Source organism: Capra hircus, chromosome 24 (genome assembly GCF_001704415.2).
Source record: "Capra hircus breed San Clemente chromosome 24, ASM170441v1, whole genome shotgun sequence".
NCBI lineage: Eukaryota > Metazoa > Chordata > Mammalia > Artiodactyla > Bovidae > Capra > Capra hircus.
In genome coordinates, this window is record NC_030831.1 from 58,282,984 (window position 1) to 58,306,199 (window position 23,216).

General features: G+C 50.6%; 1 protein-coding gene across 1 annotated transcript in view; it reads left to right on the top strand.

The window, feature by feature from the left end:
* LOC102174081 (nose resistant to fluoxetine protein 6) overlaps nucleotides 1-23,216 on the top strand; it is a 65,637-nt gene that overhangs the window by 38,250 nt on the left and 4,171 nt on the right. Inside the window, exons 8-13 of the mRNA XM_018039365.1 lie at nucleotides 3,375-3,476; nucleotides 8,707-8,872; nucleotides 10,886-10,965; nucleotides 15,581-15,694; nucleotides 17,393-17,525; nucleotides 20,944-21,130. Coding sequence (XP_017894854.1) covers nucleotides 3,375-3,476; nucleotides 8,707-8,872; nucleotides 10,886-10,965; nucleotides 15,581-15,694; nucleotides 17,393-17,525; nucleotides 20,944-21,130 — 782 coding nt within the window. The remainder of the gene's footprint in view (nucleotides 1-3,374; nucleotides 3,477-8,706; nucleotides 8,873-10,885; nucleotides 10,966-15,580; nucleotides 15,695-17,392; nucleotides 17,526-20,943; nucleotides 21,131-23,216) is intronic.

Here is a 23,216-nt window from a genome sequence, read left to right on the forward strand (position 1 = left end):
TTTACACCAAAACCATGTCTTAACAACTGTGTCACTGATATATTTAACATGTGTGAGTGTATGCTCAGTCGCTCACTCATCTCTGACTCTTGAGACCCCATGGACTGCAGGCGGCCAGGCTCCTCTGTCCATGGAATTCTCCGGGCAAAGATACTGGAGCGGGTTGCCGTTGCCTTCTCCAGGGGCTCTTCCTGACCCAGGGATCGAATCTGCCTGCAGCTGCCACATCAGCAGGCAGATTCTTGACCACTGAGCCACCTGGGAAACAATAGATTACATAGTGAGACCTAAGACTTCTGTCCCTGGTGACGGTTTTGGAATGCTTCTTCTGTCTCTCAGATTGAGCTGATTTCGTATATCTCTCCTGCAGGATTTTATTCTTTCCCAGTCTGTTTGGGTTTCCTGGGTCTTCTTAGCCTCTTGGAACCTCTTGTCTTGCTCGGAGCCTGTTTTCCTGCCAGCCTTTCTCTTTTCCTGTCTTTGTCAACTTGAGACAGTGCTTGCCCACACACAGAGGGAGACCCTGATTCATTCTTTCTGGAAACTAAGAGGCAGCCGGAACCAGAATTGGCCATGCTACTTCCTCAACTGAGTGCTCTCTTTCACTTGTTTTTATAAATTCTGTTTCTATTATAGTGAATCCGGCTTGCTGCATTTCAAAAGAAACTCTTGCTGGCAGAGAGTAAAGACAGTCTCTAACCCTCACTGAGTCCCGCCCAACACACACACACACACACACACACACACACACACACACACACACACAGAGCCTTCTTTTGCAATAGGAAACACACTTGTTCTTTAGAGAAACACTGACAAGGGTCATGGGTTATTGCTGCTATTAAGTTGTAGGTTGTTATATGGTTGTTACATTTCCGGTGTCACGTCGGTAGACCAGCGCTCCTTGATCGGTTCAGAAGCAGGCTTTGTGACCATGATCTTGCGGTGCTCGATTGAAATGCCAAACATTAGCTATGCTTGGAAAGAACCTAAAGAGCAGCTGGGTGAAGATATTGATTCCAAAGTGAAGGAAATGGTCTTTCTCGAAGGCAAGTCAGGTGTTTGCTTTGACATCCCTGCTGCGTCAGTAACAGCGGTCCAGAAGAGTGGCGTGATGCGCGCGCGGGCCGCTCTCTGTGGCCACGGAGCAGCCAGAGCGCAAAGGTCCACGGGAAGGATATCGCGACTCCCGAGGGCAGCGGGAGGACAATCGAGGCCTCAGGGCGGCGCGAGGGCAACCGAGGTGTCAGGAGACAGCGGGAAGGAAGTAGGAGCTTCAGCGGACAGCGATCGGGAGGCGGCAGCAAAAGTAACAGATTCCGAAACAAAGACCAGAAGCGGAGTTTTAATAAAGCTTTTGGGCAGTAATTTGAAGTAGAGGATTTATTTGGCAAAACAGAGTTGTGTTCAGCAACGTGGAACTGAACATTATTTTTCACGCAAAATTAAAAGCACATTGTATTTCCTTTCTGACCACTTGCCCAGTCCCCATCTCTTTGAGAGAGAAAAGCTTCATCTAAATTATTTCATCTGATTGATGACTGTCATTTATGACTTTACTGCTACTTCTGTCTTGGGTTCAGTTCAGTCAGTTCAGTCGCTCAGTCGTGTCCGACTCTTTGCGACCCCATGAATCACAGCACGCCAGGCCTCCCTGTCCATCACCAACTCCCCGAGTTTACCCAAACTCATGTCCATCGAGTCGGTGATGCCATCCAGCCATCTCATCCTCTGTCTCCCCTTCTCCTCCTGCCCTCAATCCCTCCCTGCATCAGGGTCTTTTCCAATAGTCAACTCTTCGCATGATGTGGCCAAAGTATTGGAGTTTCAGTCCTGAGTTTCAGCAACAGTCCTTTCAATGAACACCCAGGACTGATCTCCTTTAGGATGGACTGGTTGAATCTCCTTTCAGTACAAGGGACTCTCAAGAAAACCAACACCACAGTTCAAAAGCATCAATTCTTCGGCGCTCAGCTTTCTTCACAGTCCAACTCTCACACCCATACCTGACTACTAGAAAACCCATAGCCTTGACTAGACGGACCTTTGTTGGCAAAGTAATGTCTCTGCTAATGCTACCTAGGTTGGTCATAACTTTCCTTCCAAGGAGTAAGTGTCTTTTAATTTCATGGCTGCAATCTGTCTTGGGTATCCCTTTGGAAAAGGTGTATGGGTTCATTACATATTCTAATGTATTGTCTATAGATTATAAGATATAGTCAAATGTGTATCTGCTGATACTTTTTAAGCGGACCTGTCTTTATACTTAGAAATGTCTCTTAATAGTAGGCTTCCCTGGTGGCACAGATGGTAAAGACTCTCCTGCAATACAGGATCCCTGGGTCAGGAAGATCTGCTGGAGAAGGACATGGCAGCCCACTCCAGTATTCTTGCCTGGAGGACTCCGTGGACAGAGGAGCCTGGTGGGCCACAGTCATGGGGTTGCAGAGTCAGGCATTACTGAGCAACTCTCATGCACATGTTGTTACTAAGTCGTGTCCAACTCTTTGCGACCCCATGGACGGCAGCACACCAGGCTTCCCTGTCCTTCACCATCTCCCAGAGCTTGCTCAAACTCATGTCCATTGAGTCGGTGATGCCATCCAGTCATCTCATGCTCTGTCGTCCCCTTCTCCTCCTGCCTTCAGTCTTTCCCAGGATCAGGGTCTTTTCCAATGAGCTGGCTCTTTGCCAAAGTATTGCAGCTTCAGCTTCAGCATCAGTCCTTCCAAAGAATATTCAGGGTTGATTTTCTTGGTGTTGGAGGAGACTCCTGAGAGTTCCTTGGACTGCGTGGAGATCAACAGTCCATCCTAAAGGAAACCTAGAGGCTCATCGCTATAAATGGTAAAAGGTAGAAATTCACTGGTGGGTCAGTGGTTAGGACTCTGCACTTTCACTGCTGAGAGCCTGAGTTCAATCCCTGGCCTGGGAACTCAGCTCCTATGCACACCTGAAACAAATAAGAAAGGAAAGAAAAGCAACAGAATAAGAGTCAAAAGCACGGGAAACTCAAAAGGTACAAACCTCCAGGTATAAAACCAGTATGTACTAGGAATGGAATGTACCACACGATAAACATAACGCTGATGTTTGTTAGATAAGAAAGTGCTTAAGAGAGTACATCCTAAGCGTTCTCGTCACAGGCTGCTGCCTCGGCCTGGCTCCCGTAGGGAGGAAGATGCTGAGCTGCAGGTGCCTGGCCGTGGACGCGTACCATGAGCAGGGAGAAAGCTGTTACTGTTTTTAGTCTTAAAGATGTTTCGGTACTGCGGCGTCACTTATTCTTTCCTGATAGAGACAAGCAAATTGATCAGCCCGCGAACTGCATCACTGATCAGTCATTCCTGTGACCTACTCTTCTCTTCTCTCAGTGGCTGGTTAAGTGCAAGATCATTTTTAAAGATGCGTCAGGATTCAGACAAAGGAATAACCCCTCGCGTCATACTCAGATACTTTTTCAGTCGCCTTATAAGGTAGGTTATTCATACAATCTTTCTTTATTGCTGCGTAATCATTTATTATTTTAAGTCTTTAACCCTCCTTTGAAAGAATTTTCAAAGAAAAATTGAAAGAAAAATAGTTTTCTTTCATTTAGACCATGTTTAAATGTGGTTGCTCTTTCTGGTTTAATAGCTTTGGCAGTGGAAGATACCAGTACTCATGGTATTTTTCCTAATAAAACTTGAACTGTATTAAACCCACAAAAACCTCCTTATTTCTAAAGCTAATGGACAGCAGGTTTCATGGACAGTCAGATTCCCATGAAATCTATGTTCAACAGAATTTGTATAGCTCCTGTAAATTAGTAGTGATTGGAGCCTGTAATAAGGATTAATGGTAATAATAAACATAGAATAAGATACAATCAGCAAAGGGGCTGGTGGAAGCTCGGGATGATGGTCGTTCCGATAAGAAGGCAGACAGGATGGTAGTATTCTTTACGCATGCCTGGTTGGTTGGATCAGAATGGAATACAATACTGGGACAGAATAAGGAACCAGTGGGATAGCAGGGTGGCAGTGATGTAATGAGACAGTAGAAGTGTAGGGAGAAAAAGAAACGTCTACCTATGTGAGCCACCATTTAAAAATTAATACGCTTTAAAAATCATGGTTTGCGACTAAGCTGGAGCCCAGTTCTGGTTACTGAGGGTCCCTGGCTCTGTTGCTACACTGCACTGTCACAAATAGCAAGGGGAGTGTTGAAACAGTCTTCCGGGCCCGTCAGATGGACTGCGTAAGATCTGACTCCAGTCTGCCTGGGCGTGCCTTCTGATTCAGTCATTTACAGCAGTGTGACCTTGAGTAAGTGTCTCAATCTTTCCGTGCTTGAGTTTCCTCATCTTAAAAATGAGCAGAATCATGGCTTTCACTTCGCTGGACTCTTGAGAGAATCAAAACAGATAACGCAGGCAAAGAATTTAGAACAATGTGACAGGTAGTATGCCCTCAGTAAATATAAGCTATCATTATTACTGTTGTTATTTTTACCTTTTAACTTCTCTGGTTAATAGTTTAAGAATGAGTTTAAGCTAAGAAATAGAACTTTACTGCCTTTGTGGTTTCTTCCAAGCTCCATTAAATCTAGTCCTCGCCCTGAAGGCTTGACAGAATGCTTTTTCTTGCAACATCTTTTGGGGATGAGCACTGGGCGGAGCAGCCAGTCTTGCCCTGCATTCTTCTGGAGGAGAGGGCCCGGCATTCAGGCCCAGCGTTCTCGGTGATTAGTGCTCAGGCAGGTTGTTAGGGGTTGGGGTGTGGGATCCAGTGGCCTGGTGGGTGCTGCCTGGGAAACCCTTCAGAAGAACAGCCCCAGAGCTGGGGGGTGAAGACTCAGACGTGTTTTCCTGGGCAGATACAGCAGTCGTTGGGGCCGAGAGCCCAGAGTGGAGGAGGGTGCAGTGGTGAAGCCTCACAGGGCAAGATGCTGGCGAGGGTCCCGGGGGTGACGTGTTGTGGGATGTGCCCTGGCCGTGGGCACTGAGGATATGGAGGGGGCCCCAACCGCAGACACATAGACTTTCCAGCTCAAGTGACGTGGGGGATGGGGAGGACGTTCTTGAGATGGGGAGCTCTGGGACAGTGCCAGCTGGGAGCCAGGAAGAGAGCGAATGAGTCCAAGCTGGGACAGAACATCGTTGCGGTATGGGGGCAAGGGCAGGAGAGGCAGACCAGGTGGGGGCTTCTGCAAGTTTCAGAAAATGTGAAAGCCCAGCTTCTAGGGGGTAAAACCTTACCAGTATCTCACAGGAAACAAGGAGGGAAGAGGCTCCAGACCCCCAAACCTGTGGGATTGTTCCAAGTAGGAGCCACTAGTTAAAAATTAGCTTACTACTGGGATTCCCCGTTGGTCCAATGGTTAAGAACCCGACTTCCAGATGCAGGGGGCCCGGGTTCGACCCTTGGTCGAGGAACTAAGACCCCACAAGCTTTGGGGCTACTGAGTCCACTCTCTCTAGAGCCTGCGTGTCACAACGAAGATCTAACCCAGCCAAATAAATACATATTTTAAAAAAAAGAAATGATACTTTTTCTAAAAAATTAAGTTTGTGGATGTGTGTACTCTGTCATGTCCAGCTCTTTGCGACCCCATGGACTGCAGCCCACCAAGCTCCTCTGTCCATCGACTTCCAGGCAAGAATACTGGAGCGGGTTGCCATTTCCTCCTCCAGGGGATCTTCCCGACCCAGGGATTGAACCCGAGTCTCCTGCGTCTCCTGCATTGGCAAGCAGATTCTTTACCTCTGCACCACCTGGGAAACCCCCACCCATTGGTTTAAGTTAAAAGAATTATTGATAATAACGTCTAACTGTAGCAGAAGGTTATATACTAAAAATAAAGGCACCCCGTCCAGTCTCACCTCCCACAGGACAGCTTTGGTAACAGCTTCTTATGAATTAATTCTCGCAGGGACTTTCCGTGTATTTATATATTCTTTTCCGCACCCGTGAATAGAACTATGCTTAATACTGCATTATTTTGCACATAGCTTTTTTAACTTAGTGATTCGGCATCTTTCTCTAACTGCATGGAAGGACTCACCTCACTGATTTTGAGGTTGCCGGGATGGCGCCATGTGGGTGGACCATCCATCATGTATTTAGCCGCTCTCCATGAATGGAGATTCATGCTCCGTGAATGGAGCATGAAGGTGATTTCCAAGTTTTTTGCAGGCTTATTAGACAGTGACACGAAGTCTGCACATTTCTGTGCAACTGTCTGGGCACGTTTGCCGGGTAAATTCCTACGAGTGGAATCGATGGTTCGGTGCATTGAATGTGCTGATGGATGTTTTCCAGTTGACCTTCCCACCCGGCCAGGTCTGAGAAGGCTGCTTCTCACACCCCCATGGCACTGGCTAGTATCAGAGGTTTTAATCTTTGCAAACCCACTTTGACTTTGAATCTTGACTTTGAATCTTCAAGTTTGGACAAACACTTGAAGGGCATGTATCTTTATATGACACGTCCCACGTTTCAAACAGTTGTTTTTTTAAAACTTTTTATTTTGTACTGGGGTATGGCTGATTAACAATGCTGTGACAGTTTCCCGTGGACAGCAAAGGGACTCAGCCATGCATATCCGTGTGTCCACTCTTCCCCAGACTCCCTCCCATCCAGGCTGCCACATGACAGTGAGCGGAGTTCCCTGTGCTCTCCAGTGGGTCCTTGTTGGTGATCCGTTTTAAGATTTTTTTTTGATATTTATTTATTTGGCTGCATCGAGTCTTAATCCCACAGTGAGGTCTGCGGGCTTAGTTGTCCTGAGGCATGTGGAATCTTCCTGGACCAGGGATCAAGCCCACATCCCCTGCACTGCAAGGTGGATTCCTTACCTCTGGGCCATCAGGGAAGTCCTGGTTATCCATTCTAAATATAGCCTTGTGTACCTGTTCTTCTCAAACTCCCTGACTGTCCCTTCCCCCGACCCTTCCCCCCGGCAACCATAACTCCATTCTCCGACTTCAGTTTTCTTAGTGATATCTTGATTCTTAGAAATCTGAGGAGGCGGGAGTCCTCCTTCTCCTTAGAGGAAGCTAAGGAACCGTCAGCCCCCTTTTCCGCAGGAGAGGAAAGGGAGGAGTGACCCGATTTTCTCAGTGTGAAAAATTTAGACAAAACTAGAACTCACGTCTCTGTGTCCTTTCCCCTGTAACCCTTCAGGCGTGGCCCGCCAGCAGCCTCCGCTCCCCCCGCCAGCCCGGCCACGAGCCTGCCTGAGGCGGGATGCCACCTCTACCTGGGTCCCTCCGGAGGGTGTCTGACCCAGACTCCGGTTCAGAGGGGAGCTGGGGCCACCTGGTTCTCCTGAGGAGATGGAGATGACAGATGGTGGGGGGAGGCTGGGGCGGGGGTGTGAGCCCAGGCTCGAGGGAGCATCCACACAGCAGCGTGGTCCCATATCCACACAGCAGTGCAGTCAGACGGCTGACTGGGCAGGACCCAGGACCCGGCCAGGGCTCTGCGGCTGCAGCCTGAGCTGGTCCAAGAAGGTGCATCCTGGCAGAGTTGGTGCCCTTGCCCTCAGACTCTGATCAGCAACCTCAGGCCTGCTCCCAGATACCCACCACCCTTCTGCCCTCCTGATGCTCTCCAGGAAGGAGGTCATCTCTGTGGGATGCAGACCCGAGGGGGGGTGCTGACCTGAGGCGGGGTGCTGACCCACACCTCTGCTGGGGCTGCTCCTCTAGCCGCCCTGCCCTCCCCCATCTGTCACCCCCCACCCCAGGCCCTGAAGCCCCCTCCTAGATGTTTAGAGATGCTTCTGGGCTCTCGGCCCTTGTACTGCCCTGGATTTTCACATATATTCTTTAAAAAAAGAGGGCTCTGCGGGGGGCCACCCAGAAGCCACATCCCCATTGCATGTGCCTTCCGTGTGGCCCATAAGCCAACCCCCCACCCCCCACCCCCCGAGACGGGCAGAACAGGCAGACAGGCTGCAAATATCCGATATTCAGGCCTCTGAAAGCAAAGAGTGCGAAATAGCGCAACAGCTTTCCATATTGGCTATCTGTTGAAATGACAATATTTTGAATGTATTGACCAAATGACATATATTATTAAAACTAATTGTCCTGTTGACTTTTTAAAATGCGGCCGCTGGATTGTGCTAACTGAACAGCTGATGTGGCTGGAATTATTATATTCTATTGAACAGCCCCAGTCTAGACACTAGTGCCCCCTTCATCAGCTTGTAGCTGCCGCAGATCCTGCTTGGAAGGAGGTGGTGTGTGAGAGAAGGAAGGAGGAAATGAAGTGAGGCAGGAAGGGAGGATAAGAGGGGGTATGGAAAGCTATTTTCATCTAGCAAGGCCCCTGAAAGTAACAGGTAACAGCGTCAGATCTCAGTACAGAGATCTCCCGTTCGACCATCTTGGGTAAGTGACTCAAACTTCTCTGAGCTCTAATTTGCTCAGCAGTAAAAGTGACATCATAGTTACCGGGCAGGTTTAGACGTTCCTAGCCGAGTGGCTCACACATATGGCTTGCTCCATGAAGAACAGTATTTTTGCATCAGTAGCGCCTATCCCGCTTTGAACCCACGAATGAATGGAAGGTTTGAGGGGTGAGTGAGGAGGTGGCCCCTGCCCCAGGACAGTCCATTTTTGAGCATCCTATCCACCATCGCTATGTGACCCCCCCACCCCGGGGGACCGAATGGAACCCCAGGAGACTCATTCGCTCCCCGGCTCTTTCCCGCCAGGCTGCAGCCTCTTCACCTGTACTCGGTGTGCCTGCTGCTTGGACCGTTCTCCCTTGTGCCCTGGGGGCCCGTCTGGGAGGTGCCCAAGCTTCACCTGGAGAACTGCCGGCGTGCCTGGTGGACCAACTTGCTGTTGCTGAATAACTTCCTGTCGGTCCAGGACGCGGTGCGTTCAAGTCTTCCGCGAGGGGGAGGAGGGGCGCTCTCCGGCGCGCGTTCCCGGGCCAGCCCGAGTCTGATCCCCTTTCTTCTGGCGATGCTGTAGGAAGGTGGGCTGTGGGAGGGAGGTTCGCCTCGAGTGTGAGCTGGGGGTTGCTGCACCAGCCCTGGCAGGGTGGGCGCTGGGAAAGCAGAGAGGGAGCAGGGCGGGGGCCCTGGGGCGGGCCAGCTGGACGCAGCTGCCCCTGCCCCATCAGTGTGCAGTCTGGGGCCACGCCACCCCAGTGGGAAGGACGCCTTCTTCACCTCCACCCAGAGAACCGAGATTGGGCCGGAAGGAGTCACCTCACCCTCCCCGTAATGAATTCTACCCCATGTCCAGCCAGATCTCACAATGTCTGTGTATATGGGTCATGCTTCTTCGAAGCCTTAGCTTCCTCCTGATGAGCTTGGAGCAAATGGAAGTGAACTAGTTATAATTAAACCACGTCAATGATTTTGCACCTGCCTGGAAAGCACTGCAGAGAAGGAAATGGCACCCCACTCCAGCATTCTTGCCTAGAGAATCCCGTGGACAGAGGAGCCTGGTGGGCTGCTGTCCATAGGGTCGCACAGAGTCAGACACGACTGAAGCGGCTTGGCATGCATGCATGCGTTGGAGAGGAAATGGCAACTGACTCCAGTGTTCTGGCCTGGAGAATCCCAGGGTTGGCAGAGCCTGGTGGGCTGCCGTCTATGGGGTCGCACAGAGTCGGACACGACTGAAGCGACTCAGCAGCAGCAGCAGAAAGCACTGCTGAAGGGAGAATCACTAAGTGTGACTGTGTGACTGCCGACCAGCCAGACGGCTGCCTTTGGTTCACAAGGGCCCGGCCACTTCGACAGGGCTTCCGTCACTGTCTGACTGCCTTCAGGCGGACCCCCATCACCCTCCGTGACGGGGGGCCCTGGAGCAGAGGCCCGGCCGCCTTCCCGGGTGCAGACCGGCTGGGGTCACAGGTGGGGGGAGCAAAGCTGTCACTTCTGATTAGCCTGGTCTCCTCAGGAGCAACGGGGTGGGAGGGGAGACCGAGGTGCCTCTCATCTCTGAAGCCCTGGGGAGATGTGCCCCCAGAAGTCGTCTCACCCTTAATTAGAGACACAGGGGCCACCTCGAGCCCCACAGGCACAGACAGCCTGGGACGAGGTCACTCCGGCCAGCTGCTCTCACGTCAGTCACGCGTGGGAACTCCAGGGTTTCCCACAAACGCTCGTCTGCAGCCAGACCTCTGTTCTCAATGAGCACTGTCTATCAAATCAAAAATAGAATAAAATAAATGAGCATATTCTCTCCACCTGGAGTTGGGGGGAGGGCAAGGAAGAGACAACAACACCAGCCCTCCGACCCCAACCGCGATGTGAGGGTAATTACTCCTCACATCCATGACACGGTGGTAGAATTCAGTTCCCACCGCTGCCCTGGGAGATTAGCTGTGATTGCCCTGGGAGGTTAGCTATGATTGTTGTCTTAAGAGAGAAAGTGTGTCTGAATTTCCAGGGTGTATAATGGCAATAATAATACCTACTCCCCTGGGATTGTTAGGAGGGTGAGTTGAGATTCTGCTGCTGCTGCTAAGTTGCTTCAGTCGTGTCTGACTCTGTGGGACCCCATAGACTGGCAGCCCAGCAGACTCCTCTGTCCCTGGGATTCTCCAGGCAAGAATACTGGAGTGGGTTGCCATTTCCTTCTCCAACACATGCATGCATGCTAAGTCGCTTCAGTCATGTCTGACTCTGCGACCCTATGGACAGCAGCCCACCAGGCTCCTCTGTCCACAGGATTCTCTAGGCAAGAACACTGGAGTGGGTTGCCATTTCCTTCTCCAGAGTTAAGATGAGGTATGTGAAATATCTTTAACTCAAGTCCTTTCTCTTCCTGTGGAAATCGCCTCACCCACCCCTGAGTTTCTCCTTCTGGTCCCGGGAGATGAGCTACTGGTTAATTGGAGGAGAGGGGTGACCTTTGCTGGTCTCTTTCCAGTGCAACGGCTGGACGTGGTATCTTGCCAATGACTTTCAATTCCATCTCACCACCCCGGTGATCGTCTTCATCTACGGAAAGTGAGTTTAATTGAAACAAGTGTTTCTCCTCACCTGGCCTCTTTCTTAAAACTCTTAGAGAGCTCTCAGTTCTGGGCAAAGCAGCTCTTACAGTTTAGAATTGAGAAACCCACTTTTCAGAAGCATGTGGACCCTGACTCCACCACTGTTTACTTCTTCCGCGTTCTCCTCTAGTCTTTGTGTTTTTTTTTTCCACTTCACTGTTCTTATAAACATTTCCGCATAAGCGTGTGGCCTGCTGGCTGGTCAGGTTTAGGGTTTATATGCCATCTTTTGTGGTGGGCGCTGAGATGGTTTCCAGTGTTTCCTGATTATAAATGGCTCCTCAGCACATGTCTTTGAACACGCCCCTTTCTCCTCTTCTGTATTTATTTCCTTGGGAACCTATTTCCTGGTGGAATTATTAGGTCAAAGGCTAAGAACAATTTTGTAGTGCTTGTTACATGTCGTGAAATGACTCTTCAGAAAGAATGAGATAATTTATAGAGCCCCAAGTAAGACGTCAGTGTGCCTGCTTCTCCACCTTGGGTGTTTATCTCCTTAATTTTGTTAGTTTTGGAAAAGCTCTAAGGCCTCAATAATTCACAGGAAACCTTAAAAGCTGTGGATTATTCACACCATATTTTAAAAGATTTAGTATTCTTTTTTGTTCAAATACATGTTCAATTTAAGAAACACTGGAAAACATTACGCTAAAGAAAAGGGAAAAAAACCAATCCCCTTAGGCCTGTTTCCTCACTTATGGAGAGTGATTTCACGGCCGGTGTTTATTCTCCGCTGCTTTTATTCTTCACAGTCTTTTATACATGAAAGGATTCTGCATATATACTTTGGACTTTTAATAGTTTAATGATGTAATCATTTTCCTGTATTATTTTATTTTTCAAGTGGATGTACTTAAAAAAAAATTATTTTTGTTTATGTTTGGCTGTTCTGGGTCTTTGTTGCTTCCTGGGCTTTCTCTAGTTGCAGAGCTCAGGCTTCTCATTTTGGTGACTCCTCTTGTCTCAGAGCAAGGCTCTAGGCACAGACATCAGTAGTTGCGCACACAGGCCAAGCAGCTGCGGCTGGCAGACTTAGCTGTCTCAAGGCATGTGGGATCTTCTCGGACCAAGGATCGAATGCAATGCCCCTGCGTTAGCAGGTGAATTCTTAACCACTGGGTCACCAGGGAGGTCCCTTAAGTAAACAGACTTTCCATGTCTGTATAATATTTCGTATTTGTGAGTGAACTGTAGTTTACCTATAGCTTCCTCTAGGATTATTCCTCGATTATTCCTACCTATACCTTCCTAAATAGATTATTTCCAATTTTGTGCTTTTACCAATAACAGTCTCAGAAACATCTTTGTAGTTACCATTTGTCTCCAACTCTGATATTTCTAGAATGCAGGTTCTTAAGAAGAGTTTCAGAGTCAAAGGGCATGAGTGTTTTTGGAGATCTTGAAGTATAATGACAGATAGCTTGCCTTAAAGGTTGTAGCAGTATTCAGTCCTCTGGTCATCTAACTATACCATTGCCAATATGGACTCTTAACAAGATCTATATCTTGCTTTTTAAAAATTATTACTTGAAGATATATAAGAAAACATTCATTTTTCACATCTAATTTGTAAGTCTTTGATTACTGGGCATGGAGCTGAGTTCCAAATATGTGTTGACTAGCTCTGTTTTGTGGTTACCTGTTAATGCTCTTTGCAAGGGGACATTTAAGTCACAGGCTGACCTGTGATGTTGCCCACTCCAGTGCTATGCAAACACTCAAGCATCTTAGGCAAGGAAAATGCATAGTGGTTTTAATTTAAGAATTGAACAATTTTTTTTAAAGGCAGATCTATTTTTTTACATGCACATCTGAAGCGCATTAAGTTTTCTAATTGCAAATGTAAGAGATTTTGGCTGACTACTTTTAAAAATATGTCCCAGCCTTCCGCTAGGCACAGAGGTGGATTGCTGCTATAGAGTTTGAGTCAGAAGATGTGGGTTCAAAGCTGGGGGACTCAGCATAAGTCGCTGGACTCTCGTCATTTTTCACATCTGTGAGATGGAGATGACGCACTTCACCCCAGGGTTGGAAGAGACAGCGAGATCGTACCCATGGGAACCAGCACATGCCCTCTGTGATGGGCTGTGGCTGCTGCAGGCACCTGGAGGGCAGGCATGCGGCTCGGCCAACCCTGGAGCCTTGGCCAAGGAGGACGGGCAAGCCTCTACCGGCTCCCTCGGAGGCGCCCTGGCAGCAGGATGCCCTGACTGCTGGCATTTAGGGTGTTTAGTGAAGGAAGCGCTGGTTTCTTCCAAGGCCTCTCTCCTTGGCTTGTAGACGGCCGTGCCTCCTCACGTGGCCTTCCCTCTGGGCTCTCTGTGTCCTAATCTCTTCTTATAAAGACACGAGTCCCACTGGATTAAGATGTGCCCCAATGACTGACCTCATTTCACCTTAATTATCTCTCTAATGACTCCATCTCCAAACGGAGCCACACTCTGAGGTCATGGAGGTTAGAATTTGCAGGGCTGGGGGACACGATCCAGCCCACAGCAGTCTGTCCTAGGAAGCTTTTAGTAGTTTCTGCAGCTGTGATGGCCAGCGGAGATGTGTCTGACTCCCGAGTAGAGGTGGCACGGCTTGGGCTCCACTTCCCCAGGGAGTGAGAGAATATTTACTCGAGTGCACGGGGGTTTTTATTAGATGGCCTGACCAGATGGTGTGCCAGCCACCCACCCACCAAGGACAATGAGTTATCAGTACCTCTGCACTCTAGGTCTGCTGGGAACCTGCTTGAGTGTCCCTGTGACCGAGACAGCCTGGCCCCGGGGTCAGCATCTTTCTGAGGGGCCGTCATGGGAAGAGGGTCTCAGTTGCTCACCTGGAAACCGGCGCCACCCAAGCCTGTGAGTGTGCTACTGCGTTTAGCCTCTAAATGGAAGGGGTATAAAAGGTAGGGCCGTTTTCCCCTCAGAGAACACATTCGTGTAGAATTCTAGTAATTCAGGGAGGATGGAACTGGAGGGTCTGCAAAAGGCGTGATGAATTGGGACTTCCTGGTGGCCAGTGGTTAAGAACCTGCTCGTTCACCGCAGGAAGTGTGGGTTCGATCCCCGGTCAGGGAACTAAGATCCTGCATGCTTCCTGGGGGTGGCAGTGGTGGTTGTTTAGTGACTAAGTCGTGTCCTTTGGCGACCCCATAGACTGTAGCCCCACCAGGCTCCTCTGTCCATGGGGTTTCCCAGGCAAGGATACTGGCGTGGGTTGCCATTTCCTTCTCCAGGGGATCTTCCCTACTCAGAGATCGAGCTCACATCTCCTGCATTGGCAGATGGGTTCTTTACCACCGAGCCATGGTTCAGCCAAAAAAATAAGACATGGTAAATGTAGAGAATGGTTACCATACCTGCCCTGCCCACACTCATCCATGGCAGGCATTACTAGTCAATTACTGTACCACTGAGCTAAGACGCCTCTTCTGCTCCTGAGCACAAACTGAACTGGAATTGGCCCTCTAGATGCTGATTCACTCCCTAAGTCACTGTGGTGTGAAGCGAATGGCATCTCATCTCCTCCTCACGAGGAACCATGGCAACTTCAGCACTGGACTAGGATCGCCAAAGGCAGGGTTGTGCCTGGTTGGTTTGGCATCTGTGTTGGGCATTTCTTCCACTGCAGACCCTCCTGGTCCTAACCCACCTGATTCCCAGTAGATATAACCAGATACTGTCTCACCCTGAGCCTCTGTCCCTACACCTCATTTCCTGCCTCAGAACCGAACCCTCTCAGCCTACATACAGAGTCCCAAATTTTGGAGGAATTAATTTTGTGGGGCCATCTTTGACCCAAGGGGGCTAGAAGATGGTAGGAAAATGCTTCTTTCTTTCACCCCCTTAGGACAGTTTTGAGGTGCATTTCAGAAGGCTCCACAGAACATTCTGGAAGAACTGAGCATTGACCACCGTGATAGTGCCTTGCATTGGCCTTCCTTGTCCCCCACCCCTGCCCTCATTCTTACCTCCACATGAGCCACCTGAACCCTGACACTGGTCAGATTTGCGTTCGGATTGGGGGGAGGATCCCCGGGTCTCCCTGTTACTCTGCCCCCTCTACTGTGTCTCGCCTGTGCCTGCCAATCATCTCTCTCCTGAATCGATCACCACTTCTTAATTTTTATTCTGATTATTACTTTTTCTTTTTCTTTTTGTCGCACCTAGCGGCATGTGGGATCTTAGTTCCCCGACCAGGGATGGAACCCGTGCCCACTGCCGTGGAAGTACGGAGTCTTAACCAGTGGACCCCCAGGGAGTCCCTCCACTCCAGTCCCTCTAGTGCTTCCTGGGTGGCAAGGGACTTTCCCAAGCACGGGCTCCTCACGGTAAATTTCAGCAGGAAGATGAAGCTATTCTAAGGCAAGGATTTCACTGCTCAGGATTGGGCTGCTAATAAGTGCTCGACACTGAAGTCTAACTCAAGCTTTTTAACTCCAGCCCAGCTCTGGACACACTTGGCCCCACGCCAGCCTCTCTCAAAGGCAGGCTGGCAGGAAGCACCTCTGGTTGCCAAGTCTGCCAGCCTTCGGTAGCCCCAGAGTGAGAAGGAAAGTGAACGTGCTCTCTTCTTTGCAGAAGTCAGCGTGCCCTCATCCTGCTCGGGGCCACGCTGCTCCTGGCATCTTGCACTGCCTCTACTCTGCTCACACTGGCTCACAACCTTCCGGTGGCAGCTCCGTCAGAAGCCAGGTAACTGCCGCGCTTCCCAGCCCACCAGCTCTGTCCCTCACCTCCCCTCAGGATAGCCAGGACCTCCCAGGCAGGGCTGCTGAGCGGATGCCAGGCTTTTAGCCCTGTGCACGTAGGCTCCTGCGGAAATGTGGGCAGGAACTGTTCGGCCTGGATGGGAAAGTTCATTGTGTGTTTGTTTCCAAACCTCTGACTCTTTTCAGCTGGCGCTGGGAATCTGCTCTGAACACAGGGAGCTCACTCTTGCCCACTGAAACGCTTCTGGGAGGAAAGGGGTGCCCCCACGTGGCTGTATGGCGTTTCTCCTCCAGTGGCAAACTGCTGCTTGGAAGCTCTATTGTGGGATGGAGAGACAGAAATTTAACGAAGTTGGGGTTGCCCCTTCAAGGTCACATGCCTAGTGAGTGGCACAGGTGTGAGCTGAACCTAGGACCTTACCACTGCGCTAGTTTGCCTTTCCAACAGGGTATGTGTAGCAGTTCTTTCTCGGTACCACCTGAGTCTTCTGCAGGAAAAACCGGTGAGATTTCCTGCTCATCTGTTCTCCGTGCAGCAGTCAGGCTGATGCAGGTGGAAACCGGATGCTGTCCGTCATCTGCTCAATCCTCCCATTGTTCTCGGGGCAGAATCCCTGTCTGGCCTCGTCTGTCTCTCCCCCATCCGCTGACTCTGGACCAGTCTCAGCAGCCTCCTTCCCTCCACACACCCAACAGGCTCCCTCCTCAGGGCCCTCGAACTTGCTGCTCCCTCACACGAGAACGCTGTTCCTCTAGAATCCAGATATGGGCGAGGCGAGCTCCTCCGCTCCCTACAGGCGTCTGTACATGTCTCAGAGTAGCCTTCACAGACCTCCCAGGGTGAACTAGCCCAGAGCCGTGTGAGGCACAGAAGTGCTCAAGGGACTGGCGTCCCTGGCAGTCCAGTGGGTGGGACTCCATGCTTCCACTGCAGGGGGCAAGGGTTTGACCCCTGGTCGGGGAACTCAGATCCCACATGCCGCACAGGATGGCCAAAAAGAAAAGAAAAAGTGCCCAGGATGCACTGCGCGTGGAACAGATGAGTGGCTGAGTGACTGAGCACACCCCGGGCTTTTAGACCGGAGAGGCGCCATGCCCTTCCACCACGTCATCAGCTTCTGTGCGCACAGCTGGGTGGGCGAGAAGGAGGCTGGCTCCTGCTTTGCCTGTGGTTCTCAACCGCAGACGCAAATGAGAGTCACCTGTGGGTTGGGGGCGGTGGGATGGGGGTGGGGATTGACATTTCACCGATGCTTCCAGCAAGCACCACCCTGGGCCAACTGAATGTGAGTCTCCAGGGCTGGGGCCCAAGCCACCCAATTCTGTGAGAGCTTCCACGAAGAGGTTCACGTCTTTAAGAAGGGGTCTACTTCTGGGAACCATGTTTTTAGAGCTATCCTGACATGCCAGCCACTGGAAACAGCTATTTTAAAAGAAGGCAGTCATCACATTTCCTTGGGTCCCAGGTTGGAGGGCCCCAAGGGAGTTTGGAATTTCAGAAACCAGCATGGCCCAAGGCAGGATCGTGAGGGTGCTGTCTGCAGACCATCACTGAAGACGTGAACTCCTGTACTCCCAGTGTCTTTGGCTTTGCTGATTGCCCCAGTGAACGTCTGAGAGATTGCTTGATCCATGTCCAGATCAGATGCAGCCTTTGGCCTCACGTCCTTGTGTTTTTCAGGGAAGAGGCAGCCAGACTGTATTTCGTGGAGTACTACACGAAGCCCTACTGTCGGTACGGGCCGTTCCTCGTGGGCCTCTTACTGAGCGTTTTCATGCACCCAGACCACCAGGCAAACGTTCTCAGAACCAAGGTACGTGGCTTCCCCATGCCACGCTGTAGGAACCAGGTTCACCTGGGGTCAGACTGCCCTTGGCCCGGCTCTTCCAAAGCCCTGGGCAGGAGGCAGACTTTCGGGCACTTGACTGTGCTGTGGTGTGTCAGCAACGGCTCTTGATGCCAGAGAATAAGAGGAACCTTGTCTTCTTCCCTGATTCTCTGCTTTCCTCACTGAGCTCCCCTTAGAAAGCCCCAGATCCAGCACCCAGCCGGGTCCCACCCATTGGAGCCTTGGTACAGACCCAGAGAAACTTCTGATGTGGGAAAACATACCCGGTGAGATGGCAAGGGCAAGCCACTCTTCTGGAAGGTCATGGTGATGTAGGCTGGCTTTTCTTTAATAGCAAAAGCTCTTTGGCTCCTAGAAATAAGATTCTTGGTCAGATTTGATGGTTCCGTCTGGGAATCAGGTTGTGCGGTATTTAGAAAGCTGTCACTTCACCTTCCAGATGGGGTTACTTCCCTGTGGGTAATCAGTCTGGTTCACCATCCAAGGTCATAGGTCAAGCCAGAAACCTGGGTTCATCTTGGATGCCTCCTGCCTGTCGCCCTCCCTCCCCGTCCGGTCACCCACCCCCGGGGCTGTTTCTCCTACTGTCCTCTCGTGGCCTTTGCCCCTCACCTTGTTCAAGCCCGTCTCATCTCTTAGCTGGACTTCTTCACTAGTTTTCTTGCCTCTAGTCTGATCTCAAATCCACCCTCAGGGCAGTCTATCTAAAGCACTACCTTAGCCTCAGTTCAGTTCAGCCGCTCAGTCGTGTCTGACTCTGCGACTCCATGGACCGCAACACGCCAGGCCTCCCTGTCCATCACCAGCTCCCAGAGTTCACCCAAACTCATGTCCATCGAGTCAGTGATGCCATCCAACCGTCTCATCCTCTGTCGTCCCCTTCTCCTCCTGCCTTCAGCCTTTCCCAGCATCAGGGTCTTTTCACATGAGTCAGTTCTTCGCATCAGGTGGCCAAAGTATTGGAGTTTCAGCTTCAACATCAGTCCTTCTAATGAATATTCAGGACTGATTTCCTTTAGGATGAACTGGCTGGATCTCCTTACAGTCCAAGGGACTCTCAAGAGTCTTCTCCAACACCACAGTTCAAAAGCATCAATTCTTCGGCACTCAGCTTTCTTTATAATCCAACTCTCACATCCATACATGACTACTGGAAAAACCATAGCTCTGGCTAGATAGACATTTGTTGGCAAAGTAATGTCTCTGCTTTTGAATATGCTGTCGAGGTTGGGCATGACTTTTCTTCCAAGGAGTAAATAAGTAATTTCACGGCTGCAATCACCATCTGCAGTGATGTTGGAGCCCCAAAAAATAAAGTCTGACACTGTTTCCACTGTCTCCCTATCTATTTGCCATGAAGTGATGGGACCGGATGCCATCATCTTAGTTTTCTGAATGTTGAGCTTTAAGCCAATGTTTTCACTCTCCCCTCACTTTCATCAAGAGGCTCTTTAGTTCTTCTTCACTTTCTTCATAAGGGTGGTGTCATCTGCATATCTGAGGTTATTGATATTTCTCCCAGCAATCTTGATTGCAGCTTGTGGAATCAAGATTCCAGCCCAGCGTTTCTCATGATGGACTCTGCATAGAAGTTAAATAAGCAGGGTGACAATATACAGCCTTGACGTACTCCTTTTCCTATTTGGAACCAGTCTGTTCCATGTCCAGTTCTAACTGTTGCTTCCTGACCTGCATACAGATTTCTCAAGAGGCAGGTCAGGTGGTCTGGTATTCCCATCTCTTTCAGAATTTTCCACAGTTTATGGTGATCCACATAGTCAAAGGCTTTGGCATAGTCAATAAAGCAGAAGTAGATGTTTTTCTGGAACTCTCTTGCTTTTTCCATGATCCAGCAGATGTTCACAATTTGATCTCTGGTTCCTCTGCCTTTTTTAAACCCAGCTTGAACATCTGGAAGTTCACAGTTCACGTATTGCTGAAGCCTGGCTTGGAGAATTTTGAGCATTACTTTACTAGCTTGTGAGATGAGTGCAATTGTGCGGTAGTTTGAGCATTCTTTGGCATTGCCTCGTGCAAAACCTATTCTTATGACTTTTGTTGATCCATAAGACCTTGAGGGCAGAACATGTTCCTACACACCTCTGAATTTCTAGCATCTGGTTCTGCAATCACTCATTAAATGAATGGAGGATAATTTGCTTTTCGGTGAAAGAAGGGTCAAGAATTCCCTTGCACTATTAGGGGGCGGTGCTGACCCCAGATCCCCTCTGCTAGGTCCTCCTTTGGTTTGTCGAAGTCCTGTGGATGCCTCATCTAAATGTTCTAGAGATGAGGCCCTGGGCCTTGGAAAGCCATGTGTTTCTCATAGCAGGAACAGGAGCTAGGGCGTCATGGGAAGCAATGGACCCACAGGGGCCACGTGACTTTTCCTGTAGGCTGGAGTTATGGTGCTCCCTTGAAAATGCACGATCAGGTTGTATTCTAACAGAAGGCCATTCAGAGGTGCGTTGGGACTTCTCTGTGGTCCGGTGGTTAAGAATCCACCTTGCAATGCAGGGGACATGGGTTCGATCCCTGGTGCGGGAAGATTCCACATGTCTCAGAGCAGCTAAGCCCGGGCACCAGGACACCGGAAGCCGGTGTGCCTTGAGCATGGGCTCCACAGGAGAAGTCCCCGCAAGGAGAGGCCCCCACACAGGAGCAGCTCCTGCTCAGCGCAACCAGGGAAAGCCCCTCTGCTTCCTCCAAACGCACGCCTCCGTCCTCCCATTCCTTCCGCCCTGCTGTGTCCCCAGGGATGGGCGCGGCCCAGGTGTGGGCTGTGTGAGGGGGGCTCTTACATTTATGGGGGCAGAAACAATCCAGGAGCCCTATTTGGTTGAGGAACAGAGTGGGAGGTTCGGAGTGGTGAGGGGCGCGACTAGAGCATTACCTTTTCTTTCTTCTTTTAACTGTAAAAACGATTCAAAATTCACTATAAGCTGCAACAGTAGTAGCGACCTTGTGAATCTTTGACCCTCGTTTCTCTGCCAGGACGATCCCAGCGGAGACACTGGCGCTGATGCGATCCATCGGCCGCAGGCCCACCCGTTTCACGCGCACGCGCCTGTGTGCTTCTGTACAGGTTTATCAAGCCTGTAGGTTTGTGTAACCGTCACTACCATCAAGGTGCACAGCTCCCCTGACACCACAAAGGTCACCCTCGTGTACAGGGCCACACACCCCACTGGCCCCGCCCCGCCCCCACCCTCACCCTCCGTAGCTACTAAGCTGAACTTTTGCTCCAGTCCAGTCTGGGCCCTGATTGAGGTTCACCAGTAGAGCCTGAAAGTGACTGATGACACACAGGATGTCAGGGTAACGGGGGTGACACGCGGCGTGGCCAGGGTGGGCTGTGAGCCGGGCCTCTCCTCTCCCCCAGGGGCAGGCTCTGCTGGGCTGGGGGTGCGCCCTGTCGACCCTCCTGCTAGTGGTCGCCCTGGCCTACATGGTGGATGACATCTCCCCCACCTCGTCCGGCGCTGCTGCCATCTACCAAGGCCTCCACCGGACCCTGTGGGCGGCGGCCGTGGGCTGGGTCCTGTTTGCATGTCAGGAAGGCTACGGAGGTAGGTGCAGCGTGGGGCTTGCATGGGGCGCACACGCTGGTCTGTTAAGGGCGACGACGTGAGAACATGTACACGGACGAGTGCTGACCGGTGAGTGACTGACAGGGACTCAAAAACACCCTTTGTCTACATATCTGGGGAAACCCACCCGTATATTCTGGAGAGGGAGGTGGCAACCCATTCCAGTGTCCTTGCCTGGAAAATCCCATGGATGATTTTCCACCCCTCAAATCCCAGGAGGAGCCTGGTGGGCTGTAGTCCTTGGGGTTGCAAAGAGTCGGACATGACTGAGCGACTAACACTTACTTACCCATATATTCTGTTTTAGAGGTTTTTACTGGTCTATATATTCCATGCAGCTTCTAAAAGAAAAATCGGCAGCCTCTCCAATGAAGCTAGTTTAGAAATTAAAACAGGGACTCCTGGTGGTCCTGTGGCTAAGACTCCACGCTCCTAGTGTGGGGAACCTGGGTTCCCCCGGTTGGGGAACTAGACCCCACGTGCTGAAACTGTGAGCTCATATGCCACAACCAAGAGATCCTGAGTGCTGCAAGTAAGACTTAGTGCAGAAAATCAAATAAATAAGTTTTTTTTTAAAAAAAGAAAATGCTTTGTTTAAAGAAAAAAGAAGAACGAACTTGGAAGTGAGCAGGTAGGGTAATGTCATGAGGAAGAAAATCCCAGTGCTGGGACGAGAGTACCGGCCACCCCCTCCCTCGTCTCCCCCTCTGATCATGTGAACTAAAGAGTTACCAGCACCCCCTCAGCTCTCTGATAACGGGGATGCTCTTTCTGTTGAGCCAGCCTTTCAGAGTGGAACAGAAAAAGAGCTCAAATGGAAAGAAAGGATCTTCTCTAGATTAGAAATGTCTGTTCAAATCACCTGACTTTTTCCTCCTTTCCTCTCTGTTGGGCACAAGGTACTTGCTAGTGCGCTACTGTTAGTCACTCAGGTGTGTCCGACTCAGCGACCCCGTGGACTGCAGCCCGCCGGGCTCCTCTGTCCATGGAATTCTCCAGGCCAGAAGACTGGAGTGGGTTGCTGTTCCTTTCTCCAGGGGATCTTCCTGACCCTGGGATCGAACCTGGGTCTCTGGTATTGCAGGCAGATTCTTTACTGTCTGAGCGACCAGAGAAGCCCACGAGGCTTGAGGTGTCAGCACATGACCAAGAAAGGCTGGCAGGGATCTCCCAGCCGAGGTTCTGAGCTCCCCAGCTGCCTGGAAACCCTGAGATGATGGAATTAGAGCCACGTGGAGATAGTGCACATTCGGGCCCCCTGGGAAATAATCAGGATGCGTTTAAAATTTGGCCTGTGAACCCAAACCTATTAGCCTCAGCAAAGGTGCTTGGAACAACCTGATGAAGTGAACATGAGTCCTGCTTACTGAATGCAAGCTCGTGCCAGGCTCCGTGGAGAAGTTCACCTGTGGCCCCGGGCGGCACTGGCCACACGGCTACAGGTAGGGCTATAATCAGCCCTGTTTCTCAGCGAGGAAAGGGGAGCCTGGAGATGAAGCCGGCTGTGAAGGCCACACAGCTGGAAAGCGAGTCTGGGCCCCAGGACGCAGCCTGAAGCCCCCTCTTCATTTCTGCATGCCAGGCCCTCTCCCCACTCAAGGTGTTTGATTGTTCAGATTGTTCCTGCACTTTCATGCATGCAGAATGCTGAGAGATCTGTCCTGTAATATTTCAGTGTTAAAAGCTTTCCCTTCTATGGAGAATGATGTTACAGGGGAATCAGACTGTGTTCTGACTGATGTATTTGCATTTACGGGTTTGGATCGCGTGACCTCCATTGATGACAACGACCTGTCGACAATGAACTGCTGACAGAGTCTCAGAACATAAACAGCTACTCCCCCTGGCCTGGCCCAGGCCAGGTCTGATGTGCTGCAAACATCCCAGGATTCCTGTCTAATGTGACAGCCCTGTGGGTCAAGAATAATTGGCTAGATCTCTCAGGTGGCTTGCTGGTAAAGAAGAATCCACCTGCCGATGCAGAGGACGTAAGAGACGCAGGTTCAGTCCCTGGGTCAGGAAAGTCCCTGGGAGAAGGAAATTCACTCCAGTGCTCTTGCCTGGG